This window comes from Xyrauchen texanus, chromosome 2, assembly GCF_025860055.1.
Source record: "Xyrauchen texanus isolate HMW12.3.18 chromosome 2, RBS_HiC_50CHRs, whole genome shotgun sequence".
Lineage (NCBI taxonomy): Eukaryota > Metazoa > Chordata > Actinopteri > Cypriniformes > Catostomidae > Xyrauchen > Xyrauchen texanus.
This window is the reverse complement of record NC_068277.1, coordinates 9371004-9396844: the sequence shown is the minus strand read 5'-3', so window position 1 is coordinate 9396844 and position 25841 is coordinate 9371004. Positions and strand designations below refer to the sequence as shown.

The 25841-nt window shown below is 36.6% G+C and overlaps 1 protein-coding gene across 13 annotated transcripts in view; it reads right to left on the bottom strand.

Moving 5' to 3' along the window:
* The window catches only part of mical2a (microtubule associated monooxygenase, calponin and LIM domain containing 2a), an 89924-nt gene that overhangs the window by 5003 nt on the left and 59080 nt on the right, over positions 1–25841 (bottom strand). For 4 of the 13 annotated variants that reach the window (XR_007971922.1, XM_052141502.1, XM_052141520.1 and 1 more), the window contains exons 7-26: positions 25719–25819; positions 24244–24501; positions 24011–24126; positions 23237–23363; positions 22123–22213; positions 20112–20259; positions 16122–16321; positions 13058–13167; positions 12885–12953; positions 12645–12782; positions 10627–10740; positions 10132–10380; positions 8191–8298; positions 5595–5711; positions 5418–5495; positions 5124–5216; positions 4617–4726; positions 4401–4473; positions 2017–2106; positions 1283–1387 (exon numbers count right to left, since the gene is read on the bottom strand). Coding sequence is in view for 11 of the 13 variants with exons in the window: in XM_052141502.1 (XP_051997462.1) it covers positions 1283–1387; positions 2017–2106; positions 4401–4473; positions 4617–4726; positions 5124–5216; positions 5418–5495; positions 5595–5711; positions 8191–8298; positions 10132–10380; positions 10627–10740; positions 12645–12782; positions 12885–12953; positions 13058–13167; positions 16122–16321; positions 20112–20259; positions 22123–22213; positions 23237–23363; positions 24011–24126; positions 24244–24501; positions 25719–25819 (2495 nt within the window). In the remaining 2 variants the exon portion in view is untranslated. Of the gene's footprint in view, positions 1–1282; positions 1388–2016; positions 2107–4400; positions 4474–4616; positions 4727–5123; positions 5217–5417; positions 5496–5594; positions 5712–8190; positions 8299–10131; positions 10381–10600; positions 10826–12644; positions 12783–12884; positions 12954–13057; positions 13168–16121; positions 16322–20111; positions 20260–22122; positions 22214–23236; positions 23364–24010; positions 24127–24243; positions 24502–25718; positions 25820–25841 lie in introns of those variants that run through there. The other 9 variants (XM_052141512.1, XM_052141527.1, XM_052141534.1 and 6 more) reach the window with 9 other exon arrangements.

Below are 25841 nucleotides of genomic sequence, written 5' to 3'. Positions count from 1 at the left end.
AATTATTTCTACGAATGCCGTTGGACAATATCCATCAACTATTGAGACAAGGAGCTGTTGTTTTACAGTATAAAAACAAAAGGGGTTTAACAATGTGTATGTCAACTTATATCAGCCACAATGAGTGTGAATATTCACAAGCCCCAGCTGACAGGCACCATATTAGCTAGGTCCCTGTTTCTGCCTGTATAAACTTATGCTTATTTTGGGTTATCTTGCTAAATAATGTGTTTCATATAAGTTAGTATTATATGACAATTGACGATCCAGCTTCAGGTCAAATGCGATAATATATTTTCTAACACATTGACCGTTTGCTTAAACATCCCATCTGTCTCATAGTGGCCAATATTAGTTCTTATGCAGCATATGTAAGAGAGAGCCTTAATGATGTAGGAATACTTATGAGAACTTTTTATTCTCCCTTTCTCCCTTATATTTGCAGAAAAGGAAAACATGACAGTTAACAATAATTTGATACAATAAATAATGATTCAATTGTGTTATTATATCTTTACTGTTGCTTAATTATGAATATTGTAGTGTGATATTATAGTTTTTTTTTTGAAAAAAAAATACAAAAACAAATTAATCAATCCACAACTGTTTGTTCAGGGGCAAATTATAATAATGTCTGCAAAGAAGTTGGGGTTATGAAAGGGACCCTTGGTTCCAAAAAGTTTGAGAAACCCAGATTTAATTAATGTAATCTAATCTAATCGATTTTGGGTGAGAACTGACCAGAACGTAACTTATTTTTAACTCTGCAGCTTGCCATTGCCGTTTCTAGGTATGATCAGGATTTCTACCTCGATTACACTTTGTGCACTGTGAGTGCTTGATGAATGCGCAGAGCTCAAGATTGCGCAAGAAAGTGTAATCAAGCTTGAAAACTTGATCGGCAAGGAGACTGCTGATGTCAAGATTTATACTGAAAATTGAGTTACATTTTGGTCCGTTCTCACCCCAAACTGGATCGCTTCAGAAGACATGGATTAAACCACTTGAGTCTTTATGGGTTACTTTTATGCTGCTTTTATGTGCTTTTTGGTGCTTCAAAGTTTTGGACACGATTCACTAGAAATATTCTTCTAAAAATCTTCGTTTGTGTTCTGCAGATGAAAGAGAGTCATACACATCTGGTATGGCATGAAGGTGAGTAAATGATGAGAGAATGTTCATTTTTTGGTAACTATCACTTTAAAAGTGAAAATAAAATGATAAGAAAAAGATTGTAAATACGAAATAATACTGCCATCTAACTAATGGATCTACGGCTTACCGGAGAGTCTGGGGTGTTTGTCTTGGGCCTGTGATCATTTGCATAGAGGTTGACCAGAGTGTCAGCTCTAGCGCCCACTACCAGAGACACTTTCCCTACTGTACGCTATCAGCCCAGAGGAGAATGAAAAGAGTAGAAAAGAGAATGAGACAGAAGGATACAAGATTTAAGGCAGGGCACAAGACATCATGCAATAAGGAGGAAAGAAATTCACAGACACTTTACATTGCACCTTTTTATCAAACGGTGGGTTTGACAGATTATATACCTTCTTATCGATCCAGTGCAGTATTTAAAAGCCTGCATGTCTCTTTTATCTCATAAATGAGAGCTTGCAATATTCCTAATATTTTATGGCATTCCATATAAGTAGATAAATTCCTATTTTGATTTGTTATGTAATGATCCAGTCACTCTGAACTGTTCAATGGGTGGAGCGAGATTTTCAGGTCAAACATCTGGGAATGGAAGAGAGGACGTACAGTATGGAATGTTCTCTCTCCCAGGTCAGAAAGAATGTATGGAAGCTTAGAGCCAACTGTGTGCTATATCCGCACGTTCTCATTACAAAACCGACCATGTGAAGAGAGACAGTCCATCAAAGAGAGCAGCCACAATAACCACTTCTCTCCAGTCCTGACTGTAACATGCCAACAATCTCACAGACAAATGCATGCAAATAGTCCCGTGGATAAGTTATGGAAAAACTTAATTCCACTGACATGATCATATACCTGCTTGGGAGTATTTGTGTCTTCATTTGATTGAGGAATTTCAGTTAGTTTTCTTAGAGTAAAGGAAGTTGTACTGCTGCTGATGTTGGACTGGAAATGTAGATTTGAAAGTTCAATCTTTGAATAATCTTTTAATGAGCTAAATAAATAGTTCACCCAAAAATGAAAATCCTGTCATCATTTAGTCACCCTATTGCCAATCCAAATCCATACTTTTTATTTTTTGTTTTATTTTACTTGGAACAACACATTAGAAATTTTGAAAAATGTTTATGCTGGTCTATTTTCCATACATTGAGAGCACATACACTGTAAAAAACTAAAATTGCATGGGGTTTTTTGAGTCAAGGATACTACGAAATGTGAAGTACTTTCATATATTTAAAAACACATGTAAGACCAACAATATTCCCTCAAATATTGTCCCAACTAGCCTAACAGAGATATCTGAACGAACAATTTCATGCCCGTCAAGGGTTTAAAAATGGTTTTAAAAATGTCCTGTTTCAGTGGCACACCCAAAACGAAAGGCTTATGACTCCCAAAAATATTAAATAATAAATAAAAAATTATGATAACTTCTGAGACTGTCAGAATCACAGAAAAACTTGAACCAAAAATGTTCATTATATACAGTATCTCAGGGTATAATTAAGGTAGCATCTTTCTCCAAAGCATGCAGGCATGAGTAACGGGATCTCATTCAGTTCCATTCTGTGTCGTTTGAGCCATCATTGAGTCTGTGTCATACAGTTAGCACCATCTCCTGGTGGCCTTATGTAATTAGAGTGAACGATCCTCTCTCCCCATATTTGGATGACTTCCACCTCTGGTTGCAGCGATTTGAATCCTAATATGATTGGTTTATCGTACATACTACATCATTCCCGAAGGAGTCATCTGATCCAGGAAAGCTAATGTGTTTTTAGCCAGATAGCACATTATGTGCTGTGTGCACATGGTGCTTTGAATGGATTATCTAATGATCTATAAATCTGATTACATTGTGTGTGGGCTTGATTTAAATATGATCGCCTCCTCTAAGCAATGGCATGTGATATTTTATGTTCAGTTTATTTAACGTGAATTTAAAAGTGAAATTATAAGTACAAATAAGCAACACCTGTTTACAAGTAACACGTATGTCAAAGACATTTACTTAGCTATTACTCGCTAGATTTTTGTCTGTGAGTAAAACAAATAGGCTGGTTGTATTCTGCTCTTTGAGCTCTTTCCAATAGCATATGACACATGGCTATTTGATCAGTTTGATGTTTTACTGATTACAATAATACGAGACATTCTGATTTGTATGCAAATGTTCAGTTTTGGTCATAATGCCTACATGGATTGTGAAGTACAGATTCTAAGCTTTAAAACGATACCTATATTGTGTTAGAAAAGAATTTAGTTAGTATTTTGATTATCGTTTTTTCTCGGCGGGCTCATCTGAGCTTAAAGGGTTACACAATTTTGCTGATTTTCGAGTTCCCAGCATGCATTGCAACATGCATAAATCATGCAGTTAGTGTTATAGGCTTATTTTTTGCTGTTTATTAATATGTTTTTTTTGATTGTCGCCATTACTGAGGTTTGTGTGTTGAGGGTTGAGGTCTATTGTGTGTCTAAACAATTGTAAATGTCTTGCCTTGCAAGACATAGCTCCCTTCAGAGGCAAAGACTGCAGTTAACTTCATGTAAAAATAATTGAAATGGTGACAAACTGAAATGTCTCGTATTACTAATTGATAGTTGGCTGAACAAGAAATTAGTCATTTTCTCAACAATAATTTTTGAATTTAGTGAACAAACAAATTCACATTGACTAAACAAAGCAATGTTAATGAGGACAATTATTAAGAAAAAATGCATCTTAATGCATCCTGTTGACTTGATTTTTTTAAAGTTTGCACGACAATTCTGCAGGGGGTGTCAAGCTCCAAAAAGGACAAAGAAGCACCGTAAAAATAGTCAGTGCAACTTATGCACTTTAGTCCAAGTCTTCTGGATCCATACGATAGCTTTATGTGAGGAACAGACCAAAATGTATTCCATGATTCACTGGAAATGTTGTCCTCTGCTCTCAAATCTTATTCACACAACCACATATTTAAACTTAGCTTGTCATGACCCAATGCTAAACCAATTCTGAATCAATAGTGATTGTTGTCATTGACATCAAACATGGTGCAGTGCATCTTGATGTGAGAACTACATCAGAGTGGAAGATAATCAGAAAATCGTTTGGGTTTGGAACAACATGAGGGGGAATAAATGATGATTTCCATTATTGAGTGAACCATTCCTTTAAATTAATTTTTTTGGAAGAGTAAGTCTGACTAACATAACATTTTCAGTATAAGTGTGTCTCGATGTGCTCTCACCATTTCTGAGTTACCCTTTGCATCTTCTTGCCTGTCTATGGCATAAAGTTGTGTTTCTGGCTTTGCTTTACAGCTTTAAAAGAGACATGAGGAAAGACACATGGATAGTGAAATGAAATATTCATAGAGGCGTGTTAGTAAGACATGATTTTGAAAGGCATTAGAAATATTTAAGACATAAATACAGGAGTGCTGGAGGTAAAATCACTTCATTACCTTAAAGGGGAAGCAGAGAAGAAAGGAAAGGAAAGATGGAGAGGAGCCGTGTATTCTGGGATGGGCTGAAATATTACTGAGTTAGATTGATGAACAGCGGAAGAACTGGTCTGTTAAGAGCACAGATGGAGAGAGACATATTAGGAAACAGAGTAACATTGTGGTTTTTAATGATATGCGAAACAGAGAGTATTAAGAGACAAACAACATTCATTTAGCACGCTAAATTTTTACATTGTGAGTTTTGTTTGAAAAAGTGAGTGGTGCTTTCACAGGACACTGCCCACGTTCCCGTATGAAGTACTGTATGTCTAGGAATGTATTCATACTACTAAGTTGCATACGTTAGAACATACTTTTTAACGGCCGAGAAGTGATTCTTTATCAACTGCAGTACATACTTTGACAGTACTTGAATTTGGACGCAGCTACTGTCTATTTAACATGCAAGTTTCATTTCCAAATATGCTTTATCACACAAAACCAAGCAAGATGGGTCTCTGATACCTTATTGTGGACTTTAAGGTTTCTGTCTTCCTTTGACGGAGGACTCTCCAGTTCTTCCTTATGGCTAAAATGAGACATTCTGCTACTACTTAACTGTAACCACAAATTAAAAGCTCATTCAGTGTGTCATTAAAGCTCCACTCCAACCATACAATAATAATCAGAAACTAACCTACAATTAGTCAGAAGACTGACTTCCAGAATGCCAGATGGCAAAACATTTCTTGTAAATCTACGCACATTGCAATTACATGTCCCACTCCCAATTTAGCTGGGCGATGAGGCAACACTCACCAGATGAGTTTCATGCAATGCTTCTCTTTCTATCTTCTTTTTATAAAATTGGTCATGTAAGGACGTGGGTCTAGTCACCTTAAACAAATCAAACAGATGGGAAGAGGAGAAAAGGGAAGATGCACTGGCATTAGGAATAGCAGTGATTTTGAGAATACCAGTTTGAGTTGTCTTTACCTGCTGCATCAGCACAGATGGACAGGAGGAAATGAGAGGAGGACAGGAAGTAGCAGTGCATTGTGGGAGAGGATGTGAAGGAGTGGAATGAGGGGAATGGAGAGTAGAGGAGTCAGACTGATGTAGAATAATGAATGGAGATAAAGAACAATTTTGGATTAGTAGCAGAATGAATGGACGCCAGACGAGGTAATACTGAAGATTGGAAAATGGATACCTGTCATACGGTATCAGATATAGAGGTACCTTTCATACTAATACATTTCGTATTAAAGGGTCATATGCTTTAAAATCACATTTTCCTTGATCTTTTGGGATTGAGAAAAAAATGACTCTTTTAAAGGAAAATGGATATCTGTCCTAACCTTAAAGGATCAATGAATATTCTCTACATTTACAAAAACGATATCTCTATTGACATTACTAGAACACATCTGGTATTAATGCTGAACAGGTCATTTGAGAGTGAAAAAAGGTTTAACATAATTATTGATGAAGCATGTTTCCATGCAGAGCTTTAAGATGGTGACCAGATACCACCTTCTGAGCTTTCAAGATTTTGGTTTCCTTTGGCAGAGGTGTCTTGTTTTTCCTTTGAATGCAAAAATCAGACATGTTTCAATTTAACGATAATCAGAAATGAAAGGAATAATCCAGGTTCTATTTCAGTTAAGCTTAATCGACAGCATTTGTGACATAATGTTCATTATCACAAAAAAAATATTCAGACTTGTCCCTCGTTTATTAAAAAAATAAAAGGCACTTACAGTGGAAGTGAATGGCGCTAGTCCATAATAGGTTACATTTACGTTTACATTTATGCATTTGGCAGACGCTTTTATCCAAAGCGACTTACAGTGCACTTATTACAGGGACAATCCCCCCGGAACAACCTGGAGTTAAGAGCCTTACTTAAGGACACAATGGTGGTGGCTGTGGAGATCAAACCAGCGACCTTCTGATTACCAGTTTACCAGTTATGTGCTTTAGACCACTACACCACCACCACCACTCCATTCAAATACGGACATTTGGCAATTTTCGTCTGAAGTATAGCCATAAGATGTAAACATTATACAGTACGTGTTAACATGATTTTAGTGTGATGAAATTGCTTGCTAACCTTCTCAGTGTAAAGTTATATCCGATATTATATCTTCATTGTGGTAAACCATGTAAGAAATGTTATCACACTAGAGGTTTCATCGTAGCCAAATTATGTTAACACGTATAATGTTTACGTCTTATGGCTATATTTTAAAAGCGGTGTATATTTGAATGTTTATGGACTGGCCCTATTATTAGCTTGGCTCGTGAATATTAATTAATTGACATAATATCCACTTTCATGCAAATAAAATAATGTCTAATTGAGTCCAATGTATATTTACTATTTCAGCTGTATTTAACTTCCATGCAGTATACAGATATACCGCCATGCAGATGCAGTTGTCCTAAATTACGGTCTAGGAGAAACAATTCATATTTTAAAGAACTTTCATTTGCTATTTTTATTTTATATAGATACAAGTAAAAATACGATGATATGTGCAAAATCAGAAAGTCTACATTAAACTACACGTTTAAATTTAGCAGCCGTTTGAAGGCACTGGAGGGCTGTTCAACATATGTTACATACTCACTCTTTGGAATGTTTTCAAAAGCTAAATTTGTTTAAAGGGTTGTGTTCATAGAAATTACAAGGACAATCAACTGGCCCACCCAGAACATGCGTATTACAGTATGAAGCCATGCATGCATTCAGAGTAATGCACACATGGACATGCTTAGAATTCATTCTGAAGACAATGTACCTATGGATTCCATTACTAAACTAAAATGGCTTGGCGTGGCGATTAGTTATGTGGCAAAGTCTAATACCGAGGGTTATGGGGTTTATTCCAGTATGAGCAATAGTAATAGTGTTGCCTGCCAAAGCAAACACATCAAACAAACATTCAACAAGGTGTAATCTCACACAAATGCATATTACTGCTAGGGAATATAATAACTGCACATAGATTGAAAATCTATTCATGTTCTATTCATCAGTGCAGTAAAAAAGCAAAGAACCTTCTTGTCCAGTCTGAGGGATCCATTCAAAAGCTTACAGGACCTCTGAGAAGCCCAGCTCCTTTATACAGAACTAAGAGAGCCATGTGAAAGTCAGCAACCCTTTCTATGTTCTACTCCCAATGAAGCATTTAAAAGAATATTGGAAAAACATGTATTTTAGCTATACCTTCATAAAACAACCATATACCGCCAAATATGTTTTTAATTGGGCATGATACTGTTGATGCTTTGAGAACTATGAAGTGCATGGCCATTTATTAGCTCTTTTAAAGTAAAACATGTTGTTTTAAAGAGCACTGTGCCCTCAGTTGACACACATCTGTTCTGCTGGAGATATTATTAGCCAATCGGGGAGGAGTGGGGGGAGCGGGGAATTAACTACTCAGTACGCAATAATATCTGTAAAGCCTGCAGGTGCATGAGTTGATGTTCAGTCACTCAGTGATCAGAGGCCAAAAGCGCAGGACATGCATCACGGCAGCTTAGTGAGGAACGCCAACATGCGCAGCCATATAGTCACCTGATGTGAAGAGGCGGCCTCGGCAGAGAACAGAGCACTCAAATGGACAGCTTTCTCCTTTATGCTTTTTTTATTAAACTCTCTGGCATTTTGCGTCTGGGCTTTCCTCTGAGTGAGGGCCAGTAAAGAGAAAACAGCAGGGGAAAAATGGGAGAAAATAAAGACTGAGTCTGTGGTGAATATGAAATGTGTGATGTTAGATTAGATTAGCAACCATCACTGTCCACCGATACAGTACATCTGACATTTACATTTATAATTGATGTCAATAGGTTAAAATAATTAATGTTATGGCGATTAACAGTATGTCATGATTTTTTACTGGTGTTAATGAGATACTCTGAAAAATCTGATCTGGATTGCATTCATGAAAACATTTGCTGTTAAGAAGACTTTAGAAGCATTCTTCCATAGCTCAGTCTTTTCAAAAGCGGACAGAAGAAATAGAAACATGGAAACAAAATTGACCCTATGTAGACATCTTCTCACAATTGCACCTGTTCCTGTTTGATAAACTCAACTCCCATCCTGTTTTGTTTCTTGTTTAATATCCTGTTTTAACCATAAATACATCACATTACAGAAATAAAATAGTTTATGTTACTTGCTGACTTTAACTGTGTTCAATTAAATGGTGTTAAACAGATTTGCTTAATACCGAAGCTTAATGCGATAACTTTGGCAGCCCTAATTATAATACACATAAGAAGAAGAGGAAGAAGAAGACAAAGAAGAAGAAGAGAAAGAGGGAGACAATGAGGAAGAAGAGGAAAAAAGAGGAAGAGGAAAATGCTGAGGAAGAAGAGGAAGAGGAAGAAAAAGAACAGGAAGAGAAAGAGGAAAAAGAGAAAGTGGAGTATGAGAAGGAAGAAGAAGAGGAAAAGAGGAAGACAAGGAGGAAGAGGAGGAAGAGAAAGTGAAAGAAGAAGAAGAGGAACAGAGGAATAAGAGGAAGAAGAATAGGAAAAAGAAGTCGAGGAAGGAGAAAAGAAGAAGTGGAAGAGATGGTGTAAAAAGAAGAGAAAGAAGAAGTTGAAGAGAAAGAGGAAAACGAGAAATAAAGAGGAAAAAGATGAAGAGGAAGAGAAAGAAGATTAAGAGGACAATGAAGAGAAAGAGGGAAAGTTGAAGAGGAATATGAGGAGGAAGAAGAAGAGGAAGAGAAAGAACAAAAATTGAAAGAGTAAAAAGAGGACGACAAGGAGGAAGAGGAGGAGGAAAAACAAGAGGAAGTGAAAGAAGAAGAAGAAGAGGAAAAGAAGAATAGGAATATGAGAAAGAAGAAGAGGAAGAGAAAGAAGAAAAATGTAAGGAAGAAGAGGAGGAAGAGGAACGAGACAAAAGAAGAAGAAGAGATAGAAGAAGAAGAGTAAAAAGAGGAAGATAAGGAGGATGAAGAGGAGGAAACAAAAGAGGAAGAGAAAGTGGAAGAAGAAGTGGAAAAGAAGAGGAGGAATATGAGGAGGAAGAAGAAGAAGAGGAAGAGAAAGAGGAAAAAAGTAAAGGAAGAAGAAGAAAAAGAAGAAGAAGAGGAAGAGGAACGGGACACAAATGAAGAAGAAGAGGATGAGAAATAATAAAAAGAGGAAGAGTAAAAAGTGGAAGACAAAAAGGAAGAGGAGGAGGAAGAGAAATTGGAAGAAGAAAAAGAAGAAGAGGAATACAAGAAGGAAAAAGGAAGAAGAAGAAAAGAAGAAAAAGGAAGAAGAGCGGGAAACAAAAGAGGAAGAAGAAGAGCAAGAGAAAGTGGAAGAAGAGGAGAAGAAAAAGAAGATAAAGAAGGTGAAGAAGAGTACTAGAACGTGAAAGAGGAAGATGAGGAGGAGGAAGATGAAGAATAAAATGAATAGAAAGTGGGAAAGGAAGAAGGAGAAAAGAAGAAAAAGAGAAAGAAGAAGAGAAAGTGGAAGTAGAAGAGGAAGAATATAGGTGTTTGATCACCTGGCTAATCTTATCGTCCACCCTCTGGAGGCGCTGCAGCATTGCTTTCATGGCCAACACTGCTGAGTGACCGGTAGCAGCATATCCTGACCCTGAAGTGGCTGTGTTCTCTGCCACTGACTGAGAGTGTGTGTGTGTGTGGGGAGGGTGGTTTGGTTTCCTCCGTGGATTCAGAGGACTGGAATGAAGTGAGGGGAAGAGAGGAAGCGAGCACTCCTCACTGTGTTGTACACAGTGAATGGATGGAAACTGTGAACACACAGCGCATGTGGGCAGTACTGGATATAGGAATGTATTACTGATAACACACACAAGCTTTGGATAGTCAAATGTGCCCCTATAGTATTTAAACTGATTTAGACAGTAGTTTAACATGTGACAGTGTATTGTGGGGAAATGTATAACATCAGTTGTACTGGATACCTAATACAGCTGTGTGACCGCTTTGTGGCATTGCAAAAGCTGATTGTGTAGAATGACCCTACAGGGGTTTACCTGTTTTTTAGGGGGTGGGGGTGGAGGAATTTTCTTCCTGATAATGTTAAAAAGAGGGCTGTCAGTCATATCGAGTGACGGAGGTCTCGAAGGCCTCTCGTCATTAGAATTAGACTGAGATCATTAAAAGAGGAACAGTTTCAGAAAAAGGAAGCCAGAATCAGCAGGACAGGAAGAAGAAAGGAGAAATATGAGATTACTGGAACAAGAAAAGGAAGGAATTAATAAGCAAAGAAATATAGTACTTTCACAGCACTGAAGGTCATCTCAGCTCTTATAAAGAATGAGCGATTCTCCAGGGCCAAAGTATGAGACCATTAATTAAAGGGATAGTTTACCCCAAAATGAAAATGTCACCGTCATTCATTTACTCTCATGTTATCCCGTATATTTATAACCTGTCCAGACACGTATCTTGATGTTAAATGGAAAGACTTTTTAGTGAATAACGATGCTAGATTCAGTCTGTTTCTCTTAAAAAGCTATGTTGAGCTATATTAAATATAGTGAATTAGTTTTAATAACTATTTTTATAATGCTTTTTTATATATATATTTGGAGTTTGGACAACCCTAGTCACCATCTTCTTTCATTGTATGGAAAAGTGAAGTCACAACATTCTGTTTATTTTTCTATTTTATTATTTTTCATGCCAGCTTCTATTGCAATTTTAAGTGTAAAATCCAGTTTAAAAACATAATAATAGATAAAACAATTAAATATTTACTCTGTACAGATTTTGCTGTTTCGGAAAGAAATTGGTACTTTCATTCACCAAAGTGGCTTTCAACTGATCACAAAGTATAGTCAGGACATTACTGATGTAAAAAATGTGGTACTAGAAAATCACTTGCCATTATATCAAACACAGTTGAAAGCTGTTTGGTTCATTAAATTAAGCTTAACATTTTCTTTTTTTTTTTTTGAGTTGCCACAGTATGCAATAGACTGGGATGTCTTAAGGTCAATATTAGGTTAAAAATGGCAAAAAAGAAACAGCTTTCTCTAGAAACTCGTCAGTCAATCATTGTTTTGAGGAATGAAGGCTATACAATACTTGAAATTGCCAAAAATTGCATACAAAAGTGTCACTACAGTCTTCAAAGTCAAAGGACAACTGGCTCTAACAAGGACGGAAAGAGATGTGGAAGGCCAGATGTACAACTGAACAAGAGGATAAGTACATCAGAGTCTCTAGTTTGAGAAATAGACACCTCACATGTCCTCCGCTGACAGCTTCATTGAATTCTACCCGCTCAACACCAGTTTCATGAACAACAGTAAAGAGAAGACTCAGGAGGACTTATGGGAAGAATTGCAAAGAAAAATCACTTTTGAAACAGAAAAACAAAAGGAAAAGGTTTGAATGGGCAAAGAAACACTGACATTAGACAACAGATAATAGGAAAAGAGTGTTATGGATCTTAACCCCATTGAGCTTTTGTGGGATCAGTTAGACTGTAAGGTGAGCGAGAAGTGCCCGACAAGACAGACACATCTATGGCAAGTGCTACAGGAAGTGTGGGGTGAAAGTTCACCTGAGTGTCTGGACAAACTGACAGCTAGAATGATAAGGATCTGCAAAGCTGTCATTGCTGCACATAGAGGATTCTTTGAAGTAGTTTAAGAAGTTATGAAATTTTTTTTTTTTTTTCAGATTGTAATAGTAATTTTTCACATTATTAATGTCCCGACTATATATTGTGATCAGTTGAATTTCACTTTGGTGAATAAAATTACCAATTTATTTCCATAAGAGCAAAATCTATACATTATTCCAAACTTCTGGCCGCCAGTGTACATTATATATGATTTTTAAGATACGTTTTTTAATAAAAACTCAAACTGATTCTGGACTGGCTTTCTAAAAAAACTTTTCAAGGGTGTCATATGTGGGGGAGTAAATGATGACAGAATTTTCATTTTCGAGTGAACTACTCCATTAAGAAAACAAAATGTAAATCCCCATATTGATGCCATATAATGATACCTTATTGTCAGACAAACAAAATCCTTACCTGCCTACGAAGAGAGCAACTTGCTGTGCTGTCTTCAAATTTTGCTTGTAGTTGAGTGGCCATAAATTTGACCTTGTTTTCCTTAAATTCCTGCACTTTGTTGTCTATAGAAGAACTCTGATTTGTGGATTTGGTAGTCTGTCAGAAAAGAACAAAAATCAGAAACCAGTTTAACTTTTTTCAATTTCATATGGGTGGCTTCACAGGTGTCACAATATACTACAAAACTATAATACTGACCTCTTCTAAGTAACTAAATTTCCGTCTTCTTTTGAATATGGCATCACTGTCTTCAACCTTTTTATCATTCTAAGAAGAAAAGGAACAATAAGTGACAGATTTTGCTTTAAGAATTTCAAAACAAAATCTAAACGTGATGGCATGAACCAAGTAATGTACCCATTGCATACTACCTTGGGTATGCGTTTTCGAGGCTGAAGTGAACTCAGTGACTTGTAAACAGGTCTGGCAGAATTTGATTGATATTTCTCTCTATTTGCATCTCCCTCTCGCTTTGAATCTACTATAAACCAAAGACAGAAACATTTGCATTACATTTAGCAATCAACAACTACATCTGAAAGCATGTATTGCAACTTGATTTTCCTATGAGATGCCAACTCAAACAACTGATAATGTATTTCCTGGAAACATGTAGTAGAATCCTGTAGTGACGCCATGTAAATTTAATGTCTGTGAGGTCAGGCAATATGTTATGTAGCATATTTATCTCTCTGCTCTGGAGTGCAGATCTGTTGGGCGGTAACCTGGTTAAGGGCAGATGTACATTCCTGACATGGCAGACTGTTTGACTGAAGGAAATGTGTAACACAGATGAGTTCTAGTGCAAGAACTATTTTGGGTCTTTCCATAAATGTATTGTGTGTTTTCTTCAAAGACACACCTTATGCAAACTCAAACCAGGTGGAGGTTTAAAGCAGATAATAGGTTTCTTGCAGTGTAAAATGTGTGTGTGTGTGTGTGTGTGTGTGTGTGTGTGTGTGTGTGTGTGTGTGTGTGTGTGTGTCTATATGTGTGTATATATATATATATATATATATATATATATATATATATATATATATATATATAAATATAAGAGCTGTCAAAATTAACAAGTTAACATGCAAATAATTAAAAAGTTTAACATATAAATTTTTCTTAAACATGATTAAAGCATTTACTGTTAATACAGTATTGTAGAGCGGAGGAGGGCGGGGCAGGGCTGGAACAACACATGCCCGGTCCCCAATCAGCCAGCGAGGGATAAAGGAGGCCGGTGACAATGATTCGAGAGAGAGAGAATGACATGGAGCTGCTCTGTATTTATGTTTGTGTGTTTTATTATTTATATTGCCATTATTCTCGCCTCCTCCTTGCCCATTAACCGCTTTACATTGGTGCCGAAACCCGGGAAGGAGAAGGGTTGCCCGTCGCGGAGTCCTTGACACTGCCGTCCACCCAGGGGAGCACCGCTGCCGTCTGCTGGGGGACGGAGTAGCCCGACCGCCCGGACTCTGGGAGTCTTAAGGTGGAGAATGGAAATGATGGAGAAAGGAGCTCTTGATGCTAAAACAAGCCTAGATGGGACTTGTGACAGAAATCAAGTGTTTTTCAGCCTAAGTAAGGCGTGTTTTAATTACCACAGAAGCACATCAAGTCTTAACTCTCACCAAAACACAGAATGAGACCCTGTTTTGTCTGTTTCATGTGGAGTTCAAAGTGGCACTTGACACTGGCGTTGGTGCCCTGATGCGAATCATGAACTGTAGCAAAGCGGATAGCCACAGTCTACAGGCAGATTAATATTGTGGAGTGTGAAAGTTCACAAGATTTAATGCCAAATGTGATAAATATACAACCTATGGGGAGACTAGTTCTTTCAATTAGTCAAACTCCCAATTAGACTTTGGGAAACGTTACTTGATGTTTAATGTTACTTGAATTGGTGATATATTAGTGCATTTCTACCTTTGGAAGGCTTTGCTTGGAAAATGTTAATAATGCATTACATTGTTACATATTGTTATGTTTTCTTTCCTAATAAGAAAATAAATGCATTTTGACAGGCAAAAAGTATATTTAGAGTCAGATTTCAGAACTTTACAAATCTGTGATTAATCGCGATTAACTACAAAATGTATGCGATTAATCACGATTACAAATTTTAATCGACTGATAGTACTTATACTGCATATCCTGTATATACACTGATCAGCCACAACATTAAAACCACCTGCCTAATATTGTGTAGGTCCCCCTTGTGCTGCCAAAAACAACGCAGAATAGCATTCTGAGATGATATTTTTCTCACCACAATTGTACAGAGTGGTTATCTGAGTTACCGTAGACTTTGTCAGTTTAAACCAGTCTGGCCATTCCTGTTGACCTCTCCCATCAACAAGGCGTTTCCATCCGCAGAACTGCTGCTCAATGGATGTTTTTTGTTTTTGGCACCATTCTGAGTCAATTCTAGAGACTGTTGTGCGTGAAAATCCCAGGAGATCATCAGTTACACAAATACTCAAACCAGCCCATCTGGCACCAACAATCATCCATGTGATTATCTAATCAGCCAATCATGTGGCAGCAGTGCAGTGTATAAAATTACTCCGATATGGGACAGGAGCTTCAGTTAATATTCACATCAAGCATCAGAATGAGGAAAAATGTTATCTCAATGATTTGGACCGTGACATGATTTACATTTACATTTATGCATTTGACAGACGCTTTTATCCAAAGCAACTTACAGAGCCCTTATTACAGGGACAATCCCCCTGGAGCAACGTGGAGTTAAGTGCCTTGCTCAAGGACACAATGGTGGTGGCTGTGGGGATCAAACCAGCGACATTCTGATTACCAGATTACCAGTTATGTGCTTTAGACCACTATACCACCACCACTCATGATAGTTGGTGCCAGATGCCAGGTCAATCAAGTTGTGGATGGAGGACCAACAGATCAAGACCCTGTCATGGCCAGCACAATCTCCAGACCTGAACCCCATTGAAAACTTCTGGAATGTGATCAAGAGGAAGATGGATGGCCACAAGCCATTTGGGCCAGGAGTGGCATAAAGTAACTCAACAGCAATGTGAAAGACTGGTAGAGAACATGCCAAAACGCATGAAAGCTCTGACTGAAAATCAGGATATTCCACCAAATACTGATTTCTGAACTCTTCCCAAGTTCATTCATGATCCATGGTATAAGAGCAGAATAAATGCCTACAATATGGTTGTATGCTTTTCCATCTTCCTCCAATGATCCTAATAGGATACTGAAAGCATTAGGGGCGAACATGTATTTATGTCCATCTACAAAGTTTCTAAATTGTTTTTATATGTAAACATGCACTAGATGGACATCTTTGAGTGCCACGAGACACAAGCGTTTTGTTTCATATATTTTGTGCTAAGTTATTTTTTTTAGCGGAAGAATGTGTTTGGTCTGAATGGCCCCTTTGTGGTCTACCTGAGGGAGGTAGAGGCGTTCCCCGGAAGAGCTCGTAGAACTTGGAGAGGTAGTTCACCATGCTGGTCTTGTCTGGCTCCTGACCTGACATCATTTCTTTCCCCGTGACGAAAGGCTTGATGCCAAACTCTTTCTCTGCTATGTCAAATGCCAGCTGCAGATTTTTGGCACAGTCTTGCTCATTCAGAGAGTCGTAATCACTACAGGAAATAATGGGATAATAGAGAGCATGAGATGAGTTTAACAAGCTGCTCTACAGAGAATGGACAATCTGAAGTTATGAAACTTCCAGTCCAGACTGACACACAAGACAAATGGCTTTTGATAAAGTGTTTGAAATGTTGCATATGGTCAGGCAGTTCAAACTTATGTTAAATTTGAACAGTCACTCTGTTTAAATGAAGAACTACGGTATGCGCTGGATGTTTATTTTTGGTAGAAAAACAGCTGTAATATAGGAAAGCGATTTCTCAAGAGGTCAAAGTGCTTTTTACATATCTTGTTCATGTTTAGGATTACACAGTAACTCGCTGCATAAAGGCAAAAGCTAATAAATATACAGGAGAGGTGACTAGATCTGTTACCAACACAAAACATGATTTGTGGGTACAGTATGACAGGAGACAGATCAAATACTTGTTAAATGTGTTTACGACTTTATTCCATGCCTAATGTTTTACTTGTCTGATCAAACTGTCACATATACTACAGTTTGTGAGGGACTGCCATACTGGTGCTTTTATGAGGGCCTATGTTATCATGTATTAAGAGATTATGTTATTTTGGACTTGAAGCCAAGGTAATGCATTGTTTCTTTGGCTTTGGGTTTTGGACAAGATACAAAAGTAATAATTTTTTTAGACAAGTTACATGTACTATGGTAATATCATGGTTTTCAGGACATTGTACCATAGTAATACCTTATTTTATAGGCCTGTACCATAGTAATACCTTATTTTATAGTCCTGTACCATACTAATACCTTATTTTATAGACCTGTACCATACTAATACCTTATTTTATAGACCTGTACCATAGTAATACCTTATTTTATAGACCTGTACCATACTAATACCTTATTTTATAGACCTGTACCATAGTAATACCTTATTTTATAGGTCTGTACCATAGTAATACCTTGTTTTATAGACCTGTACCATAGTAATACATTATTTTATAGACCTGTACCATACTAATACCTTATTTTATAGGCCTGTACCATAGTAATACCTTATTTTATAGACCTGTACCATACTAATACCTTATTTTATAGGCCTGTACCATACTAATACCTTATTTTATAGACCTGTACCATAGTAATACCTTATTTTATAGACCTGTACCATAGTAATACCTTATTTTATAGACCTGTACCATAGTAATACCTTATTTTATAGACCTGTACCATAGTAATACATTATTTTATAGGTCTGTACCATAGTAATACCTTATTTTATAAGCCTATACCATAGTAATACATTATTTTATAGACCTGTACCATAGTAATACCTTATTTTATAAGCCTATACCATAGTAATACATTATTTTATAGACCTGTACCATAGTAATACCTTATTTTATAGACCTGTACCATAGTAATACCTTATTTTATAAGCCTATACCATAGTAATACATTATTTTATAGACCTGTACCATAGTAATACCTTATTTTATAGGCCTATACCATAGTAATACATTATTTTATAGGTCTGTACCATAGTAATACCTTATTTTATAGACCTGTACCATAGTAATACCTTATTTTATAAGCCTATACCATAGTAATACATTATTTTATAGGTCTGTACCATAGTAATACCTTATTTTATAGACCTGTACCATAGTAATACCTTATTTTATAAGCCTATACCATAGTAATACATTATTTTATAGGTCTGTACCATACTAATACCTTATTTTATAGGTCTGTACCATAGTAATACCTTATTTTATAGACCTGTACCATAGTAATACCTTATTTTATAAGCCTATACCATAGTAATACATTATTTTATAGGTCTGTACCATAGTAATACCTTATTTTATAGACCTGTACCATAGTAATACCTTATTTTATAAGCCTATACCATAGTAATACATTATTTTATAGGTCTGTACCATAGTAATACATTATTTTATAGTCCTGTACCATAGTAATACCTTATTTTATAGACCTGTACCATAGTAATACCTTATTTTATAGGTCTGTACCATAGTAATACCTTATTTTATAGACCTGTACCATAGTAATACCTTATTTTATAAGCCTATACCATAGTAATACATTATTTTATAGGTCTGTACCATAGTAATACCTTATTTTATAGACCTGTACCATAGTAATACCTTATTTTATAAGCCTATACCATAGTAATACCTTATTTTATAGACCTGTACCATAGTAATACATTATTTTATAGACCTGTACCATAGTAATACCTTATTTTATAGACCTGTACCATAGTAATACCTTATTTTATAGGTCTGTACCATACGAATACCTTATTTTATAGGTCTGTACCATAGTAATACATTATTTTATAGTCCTGTACCATAGTAATACCTTATTTTATAGGTCTGTACCATAGTAATACATTATTTTATAGTCCTGTACCATAGTAATACCTTATTTTATAGACCTGTACCATAGTAATACATTATTTTATAGACCTGTACCATAGTAATACCTTATTTTATAGACCTGTACCATAGTAATACCTTATTTTATAGGTCTGTACCATACTAATACCTTATTTTATAGGTCTGTACCATAGTAATACATTATTTTATAGTCCTGTACCATAGTAATACCTTATTTTATAGACCTGTACCATAGTAATACATTATTTTATAGACCTGTACCATAGTAATACCTTATTTTATAGACCTGTACCATAGTAATACCTTATTTTATAGGTCTGTACCATAGTAATACATTATTTTATAGGTCTGTACCATAGTAATACCTTATTTTATAGGCCTGTACCATAGTAATACCTTATTTTATAGGCCTGTACCATAGTAATACCTTATTTTATAGGTCTGTACCATAGTAATACCTTATTTTATAAGCCTATACCATAGTAATACATTATTTTATAGGTCTGTACCATAGTAATACCTTATTTTATAGACCTGTACCATAGTAATACCTTATTTTATAAGCCTATACCATAGTAATACATTATTTTATAGTCCTGTACCATACTAATACCTTATTTTATAGACCTGTACCATAGTAATACCTTATTTTATAGGTCTGTACCATAGTAATACCTTATTTTATAGACCTGTACCATAGTAATACCTTATTTTATAAGCCTATACCATAGTAATACATTATTTTATAGGTCTGTACCATAGTAATACCTTATTTTATAGGCCTATACCATAGTAATACATTATTTTATAGGTCTGTACCATAGTAATACCTTATTTTATAGGCCTGTACCATAGTAATACCTTATTTTATAGGCCTGTACAATGGTTATATAATGGTTTTTGGAGAAGGTACAAAGGTCATCATATATTTTAGACCTGTACCATGGTAATAACTTATTTGATGGTAACATCAAGGTAATTATAGTTTATTGGCAAGTACCATGGCAAAACATTCTTTTACAGACATGTACATGGGAAATATCATGTTTTTTGGACAAGGTACAAATGTAATACTATATTTTTTAGACATGTATTATGGTAACAACATGGTAATAATATTTTTTGACAAGTACTATGGTAATACCATATGTTTTAGACATGCATCATGTTTTTTGGACGGTGAGTTTAAAGGTACAAATGTAATACAGTACTATTTTTGAATTTTTAGACATGCACCATAGTAATATATTGCTTTTTTAGTTTTTGGGACATTGATCCATTATTATATATTGGTCATATAATTCCAAGGTATATATTTAAGTACCATTAAATGTGTTGTTTATTTTTACAATTTGCAGAAACCAGAGATGATTTGAAATGTTGTCTCACATGAATTGAGGTTTGAAGTGATGAATGAGAGCGCAGAGAGCCAGGCCACTGCTCCAACAGGAAGTGAGGTCGGTCACATTCACATCCCTGTAGCCCTCCGTCTGATTTTGACACCACGTCAGTAACCGACTGGGCCTGATCTCAGACTCTATTCAACACACACACACACACACACACACACACACACACACACACACACACACACACACACATGTTGTGTTTCCATGTTTATGGGACTTTCCATAGACATAATGGTTTTATACTGTACAAACTTTATATTCTATCCTAAACCTAACCCTACCCTAAACCTAACCTCACAGAAAACATTCTGCATTTTACATTTCAAAAACATAATTTAGTATGATTTATAAGCTGTTTTCCTCATGGGGACGACAAATGTCCCACAAGGTCAAAATTTGGTTTACTATCCTATGGGACATTGGTCCCACAAGTGATAAATACGCTCACACACACACACACACACACACACATGCACGCACCCACACAGTATTTGTTAATCATTAACACACTGTATAGTAAGAATACAGAGCTTTGGAAGAATTTTATAAAATAAAATGTGAGTTTATATTGAAATCTTTGGCTTTTAAATACAGACTGAATACAGTTTGAGACATCTATAACTGTAGAGACACATTTTAGATTATTAGAGTATTTTTCTCAAATGCAAAATAGATGCAAATATATTTATTTGCTCAAACAACAGAGATAAGATGTCATTTTTCTCTTCTATGAAACACTCACAATATCATAATATAAGTTTATCTATACCGACAACACTAAACCCATAAGGCTAAATATACAAAGGGCTGATCTGGAATAAGAGTCAAGGTGACTCTTTGTCAAGTGTCTGATCTTGCCTCATCACTCTTAGAGCAACATAACCCTCCTCTTACGCAACACACAATTTATTAATGTTTCCCTGACAGCTTACAACTGTTTATAGACACTCTAAAGCCATGTGTCAACAATCATAATAGGATAGCAAGAGCTGAAAAGATTTATTGTGATCAAGTTATGCCTTAAGAAATGGTATTTCTACTGTATTTACTCCATTTCCTCTTAAGAGGCAAATATAGCCAGCAAAAGAGGAAGTTCTCCAGAAAAGTGCACAACCAGCCCATTTTTACCTGACATTATGTGTCTATTTGATTTAAAATTTAAGAGACCAAAAATGGCAATTATGTTATTATTTACTCATCTCCACGTCGTTCCAAACCCCTATGATTTTCAAAGCACTGTAAAAATTGCCCATACAACTTACGCCATTTATTTTGCTCTACATAAAACTAGATGTTCTACATAAAGTATATCGACTTAAATTGTCAAATCATATAGCTTTAGAAGACTTAACAGTGCACAAGTTGTATGGACTACGTTTATGGAGATATTTTGTCTTTTTTGTAGCTTGACCCTGGTCACTGCGCACTTTTGTTTGTATGGAAAAAAGCAATTTTTCCGTTCAGTCTAACATCGCCTTTTTTACCACAAAAGAAAAAAAGTCAAGGGAGTAAATGATGACATATTTTTCTGTTTTGGTTAAACTATCCCTTTAAGCAGGAGTATATCTGAAGCATTCCTTACTCTAGATAAATTACTGTAAGTGAGCTATTTAGGCTAGTACACTTTTCACTTTGGCTCTGCTGGTAGTAACACATCTCAGACTGGTTCAAACTCCCTCAGCAGAGATAAATTCTGTCTCACCCTGAACCTGCCACATGTTGGGAGGAGCGCACTTGCTCGGCTATTGTCAGAACGTTCCTAAAACAGGAGCTGGCTGTTATCTGCTGGAGAAAGGAATGCTGTAAACACCCCGAAACACTCAGAGATGCTCGCCTTTTCTCATGGTCTGCTATTATCATGTGCAAATCTCAGCGTGGTGGCAACTCTTTCTTAGCCATCTTGTGGAACTGGATGGTCCACTCAACAGTGAAAGAGCAGAAGACAATTATAGACACCGTATGGGCCAGATTGTTTAAGAGGATTTCCTAACCTCGCCTGGCCAAGTTAACAGGGCGGCGTATCGTGGCGGCTCGTTCCAGAGAGCACGACTTCATCTCTCCACATATATAGTTGTTACGGACCTGCACAGGAGAAAAACAAGCAAGAATATGAGACCATGTGAATGAGAGTAAATCCATAGGCACAGTTTCTAAATGGGGTCATGCCACGAGGAATACAATTTTCCTCTATATTTTGACATATAAGTATGTGTTTGTCTTTTTGTTAAGTTCATAAATATTATATTGTGCCTCCTCCTTTCCGTGTTTCGGCACCAGTGTAAAGGGATCAATGGGAAAGGAGGAGGCGAGAACCGGCTTGAAAATATTAATCATATTTTAATTATAAACTTAACTGAAAAGACAAACACACAAACACACAGGTGTCGGACAGCTGTCCGTAAATCTCTCTCTCTGTCCCACTGCAGTCTCCAGTCTGACTTTTTCCCTCTCTGAGGCTTGATTAGCCTGATTAGGGGACGGGTGTGTGGAATCACGACCCGGCCCCGCCCTCCGCCCTGCCACAGCGGTGTATTTGGACACAAGCAGGTATGAGAAATGCATTATATAATAATTACAATCGCGAGCCAGCAAAGATTCTAATTATACGCCATCACAAGAGGTTCACTTCCGTGATTTGGTACGACTGCGTTCATATTAGCAGCGAAAAGTGCTAGTGTGAAAGCACCCTAAGAGTCATTGGGAAAATTACCTAGCATTTAAGGGTTAAATTTGTTTGGAGCAATAGAATAAATGTATAGTTAAAATCTATTTGGATGAGATTTGCCATTATAAAGAATTGTAAAGAATTGCAGATACACACACACCTGTGACCACAATTGAATTCTATATTAATGTGACAAGTTGCTAAGCAACCATAAACAACTTATGGTAAAGCTAAAAATAAATATTACATAGCGGACATTTACTGTGATTTATTGTCAAAATAAACAAACCGTTGCCAGGGTTAGGCAGGTTTTAGGCAATCCTCTTCACATTGTGACAAACAACACCCTTTAAGCATGGTAAATGATTGTCACACTCGACCTCTCATGGCTTATTGCTTTAATAATACCTTATTGTGCACTAATAGTGATGTCATCTCACCTGGTGTGGCCTCACACAGTTAGAGTTGAGGTTTGGATAGCGTGTTCCTGGATCTATGGTGTACAAATCAAAGTTTCTGGCAATGTTTTCAGGTGTTGTCTGAGGTAGCAATCGGTACAGGCTCTCTCTGCCGAGAACAAATTAATCAATTATCATTGTAATCAACAAATCAGCGTTGATTAAAGGGATAGTTCACCCAAAAAGTTTAATTCTGTTATCATTTACATACTCTCTTTGAGTCTTGTTCCAAAACCATATTCTTTTTTTTCTTCCTTGGAAAATAAAAGGAGTGTTTTATCAGTATGTGCCAGGTGCTCTTTTCCAAACAATTAAAGTAAATGGGGCGAGTGTTGTTAAGCTCCAAAAGTGACAAAACAGCACTAAAAAAGTACTCAACATGACTCAATTACAATATCCACAGACTTTCAGTCTGTCAACGACAGCTGTGTGTACAGAACAAACCCAAATTTAAGTTGTTATTCATTGAAAATGTTGCCCACTGCCTTAGCCCTCAAATCCCATTTGTGTATGTGTAAATTGGACACAAGTCATATGGAACACTTTTACTTTACTTTAAGAAATATTTTTCTTTATTGGTGCTTTTTTGTCATTTTCCGCGAGTTTGACATCGCACATCCCCATTAACTTTCATTGTATGGAAAAGAGCAGCTTCAAAATTCTACTTAACATCCCCTTTTGTGTTCCACAGAAGATAGGAAATGATATGGGGTGTGCATTTATAATCTGTTTATGTGTGTCTTGACCTTCACTGACCTCTCCGCTAATACCTCGAGTGGACTTCCACCCTGTGCCCAACGTTTCACCATCCAAGCTGTGTCAAAAGCAGCCAAAAAGCCACGGGCACAGCCTGTTCCCATAGGCCAGAACGGCTGCAGAGAAAACCACAATCACAAATCATAACTATCATAAATAATAATCATAATTATAAATAAGTACATGAATGATGATTATTTCAGTATAATTACACAGTGGCGTAATCTCCTCACCTCTAGAAGGCTGTCTCCCACTAGTGCCACCAGTAAATTATGCCCAAACCTCTCTCTGACCAGAGCGGCATTCTCTGACGCGTGCATGCTCGTGAAATCGAACATGGCCACATCAGGCTGAGCGCAGTGGTTCATGGCATAGTCCAGTGTCGGCAGCTGGTAGTGGGTGGCGTAGTCAGCAGCTTCTTGAGCATATGCCAACAAAGCCTCTTGGTTCACATTTTCATTGTTCAGCAGTGCTTCAGTGTCGATATAATCCTAGTGCACACACAATAAACTCTGTTAGCACACAGAAAATAAAGTCTACTGACTGTGATTTGAGATGTGATAGCTTATTATGTTTTATAGCTAACTTTTGTTGCCTTCAAGTCAACATGAAAAAGCATACGCAACCCATTTTACTTCCGTAGTTGTAAGAAATGTAGAGTGGTACAGTACTCAGGGCCGTCCAAAGGGCTGTGCTAGCATTCTGCTGTAATATTTCTATAACCCATTTTCATAAATTACTATTTAATGCATTAAGTATTGGAAAGATTTTAGAAAGGCTCCATTACCTACAAAAGTAACCTGAAACAATGCCTGAATACTGTAGCTATTTGGCTATTGCTTAACATTAAACAATAGCCTGAATGGCCTCTTTTCGTCATTGAAAATATTTTGTATTAACCATGTATTAAAAGGTGCACTCAGTAACTTTTGTCTTTGTGTCATATTGGCCTTACACTGACACCTAGTGGCTTGGATGCAGCATCATTTAAAATCAGTAGTTTTCAGTTTCAGATGTCATTGTAGAAATGTAGTATTCACAGTCAGCCATGATTACTTTAATCAATGAGTGAAAGTGTCAAATAACAGGACGGTTACTGAGATTAAGCGAGTAGTATTCGGCTGGTCATGTGATCATATCATGGCAGCCCCCATGTGCGGACCCTCTCCATGTAGGATAAAACAGCTTTTATAAGGTTACTGATATGACTGGAGTCTTCATTTTAATGTGAGTGCTCATGATTTCCTACACATATTGCACAAGTACAATTCATGTCTTTAGGAGATAAACCTTTTTAATGAGGAAGAAACTACTGAGTGTATCTTTAAGAAAGTCAGAAGGGTCAAAAACAATGTAAAAAGCATTGGCTTGATGAAAGATTTGGAGACATTATTTTGTAAAGCTGGCCACCATCTGAAAAGGGATTTAAGTGAACAAAGTCTTGACTCACTCTATGAATCAGATCAGAACATATTGTGCCAGCAATAGTGTGCGTCAATGATGAGGTCTAATTACTGAGGTCTAGTACTTGAGAGCGTTTTTGTTTCCATGTTTGTGTGTGTGAGTGTGTGTGTTTATGAGAGAGCAGGAGATGTGCTCATGAGCTTACTTATGAGCTTTAGTTGTTGTGTTTTTGTACATCTGGCCATAGTCACTTCATCTTACAGAAACCTGAAGCAAAGAGTTCACTCAACACCAACAAACTCACATGAACGATGACACCTTTGTCCAGCAGGCTCTGCTTCTTAGCTGTCATGACAAAGTAGTGTGTGTTGTCTCTGTAGTATACAATGTTCTCTAGATCAATGCCTGTGAAAGAGACAAAACATAT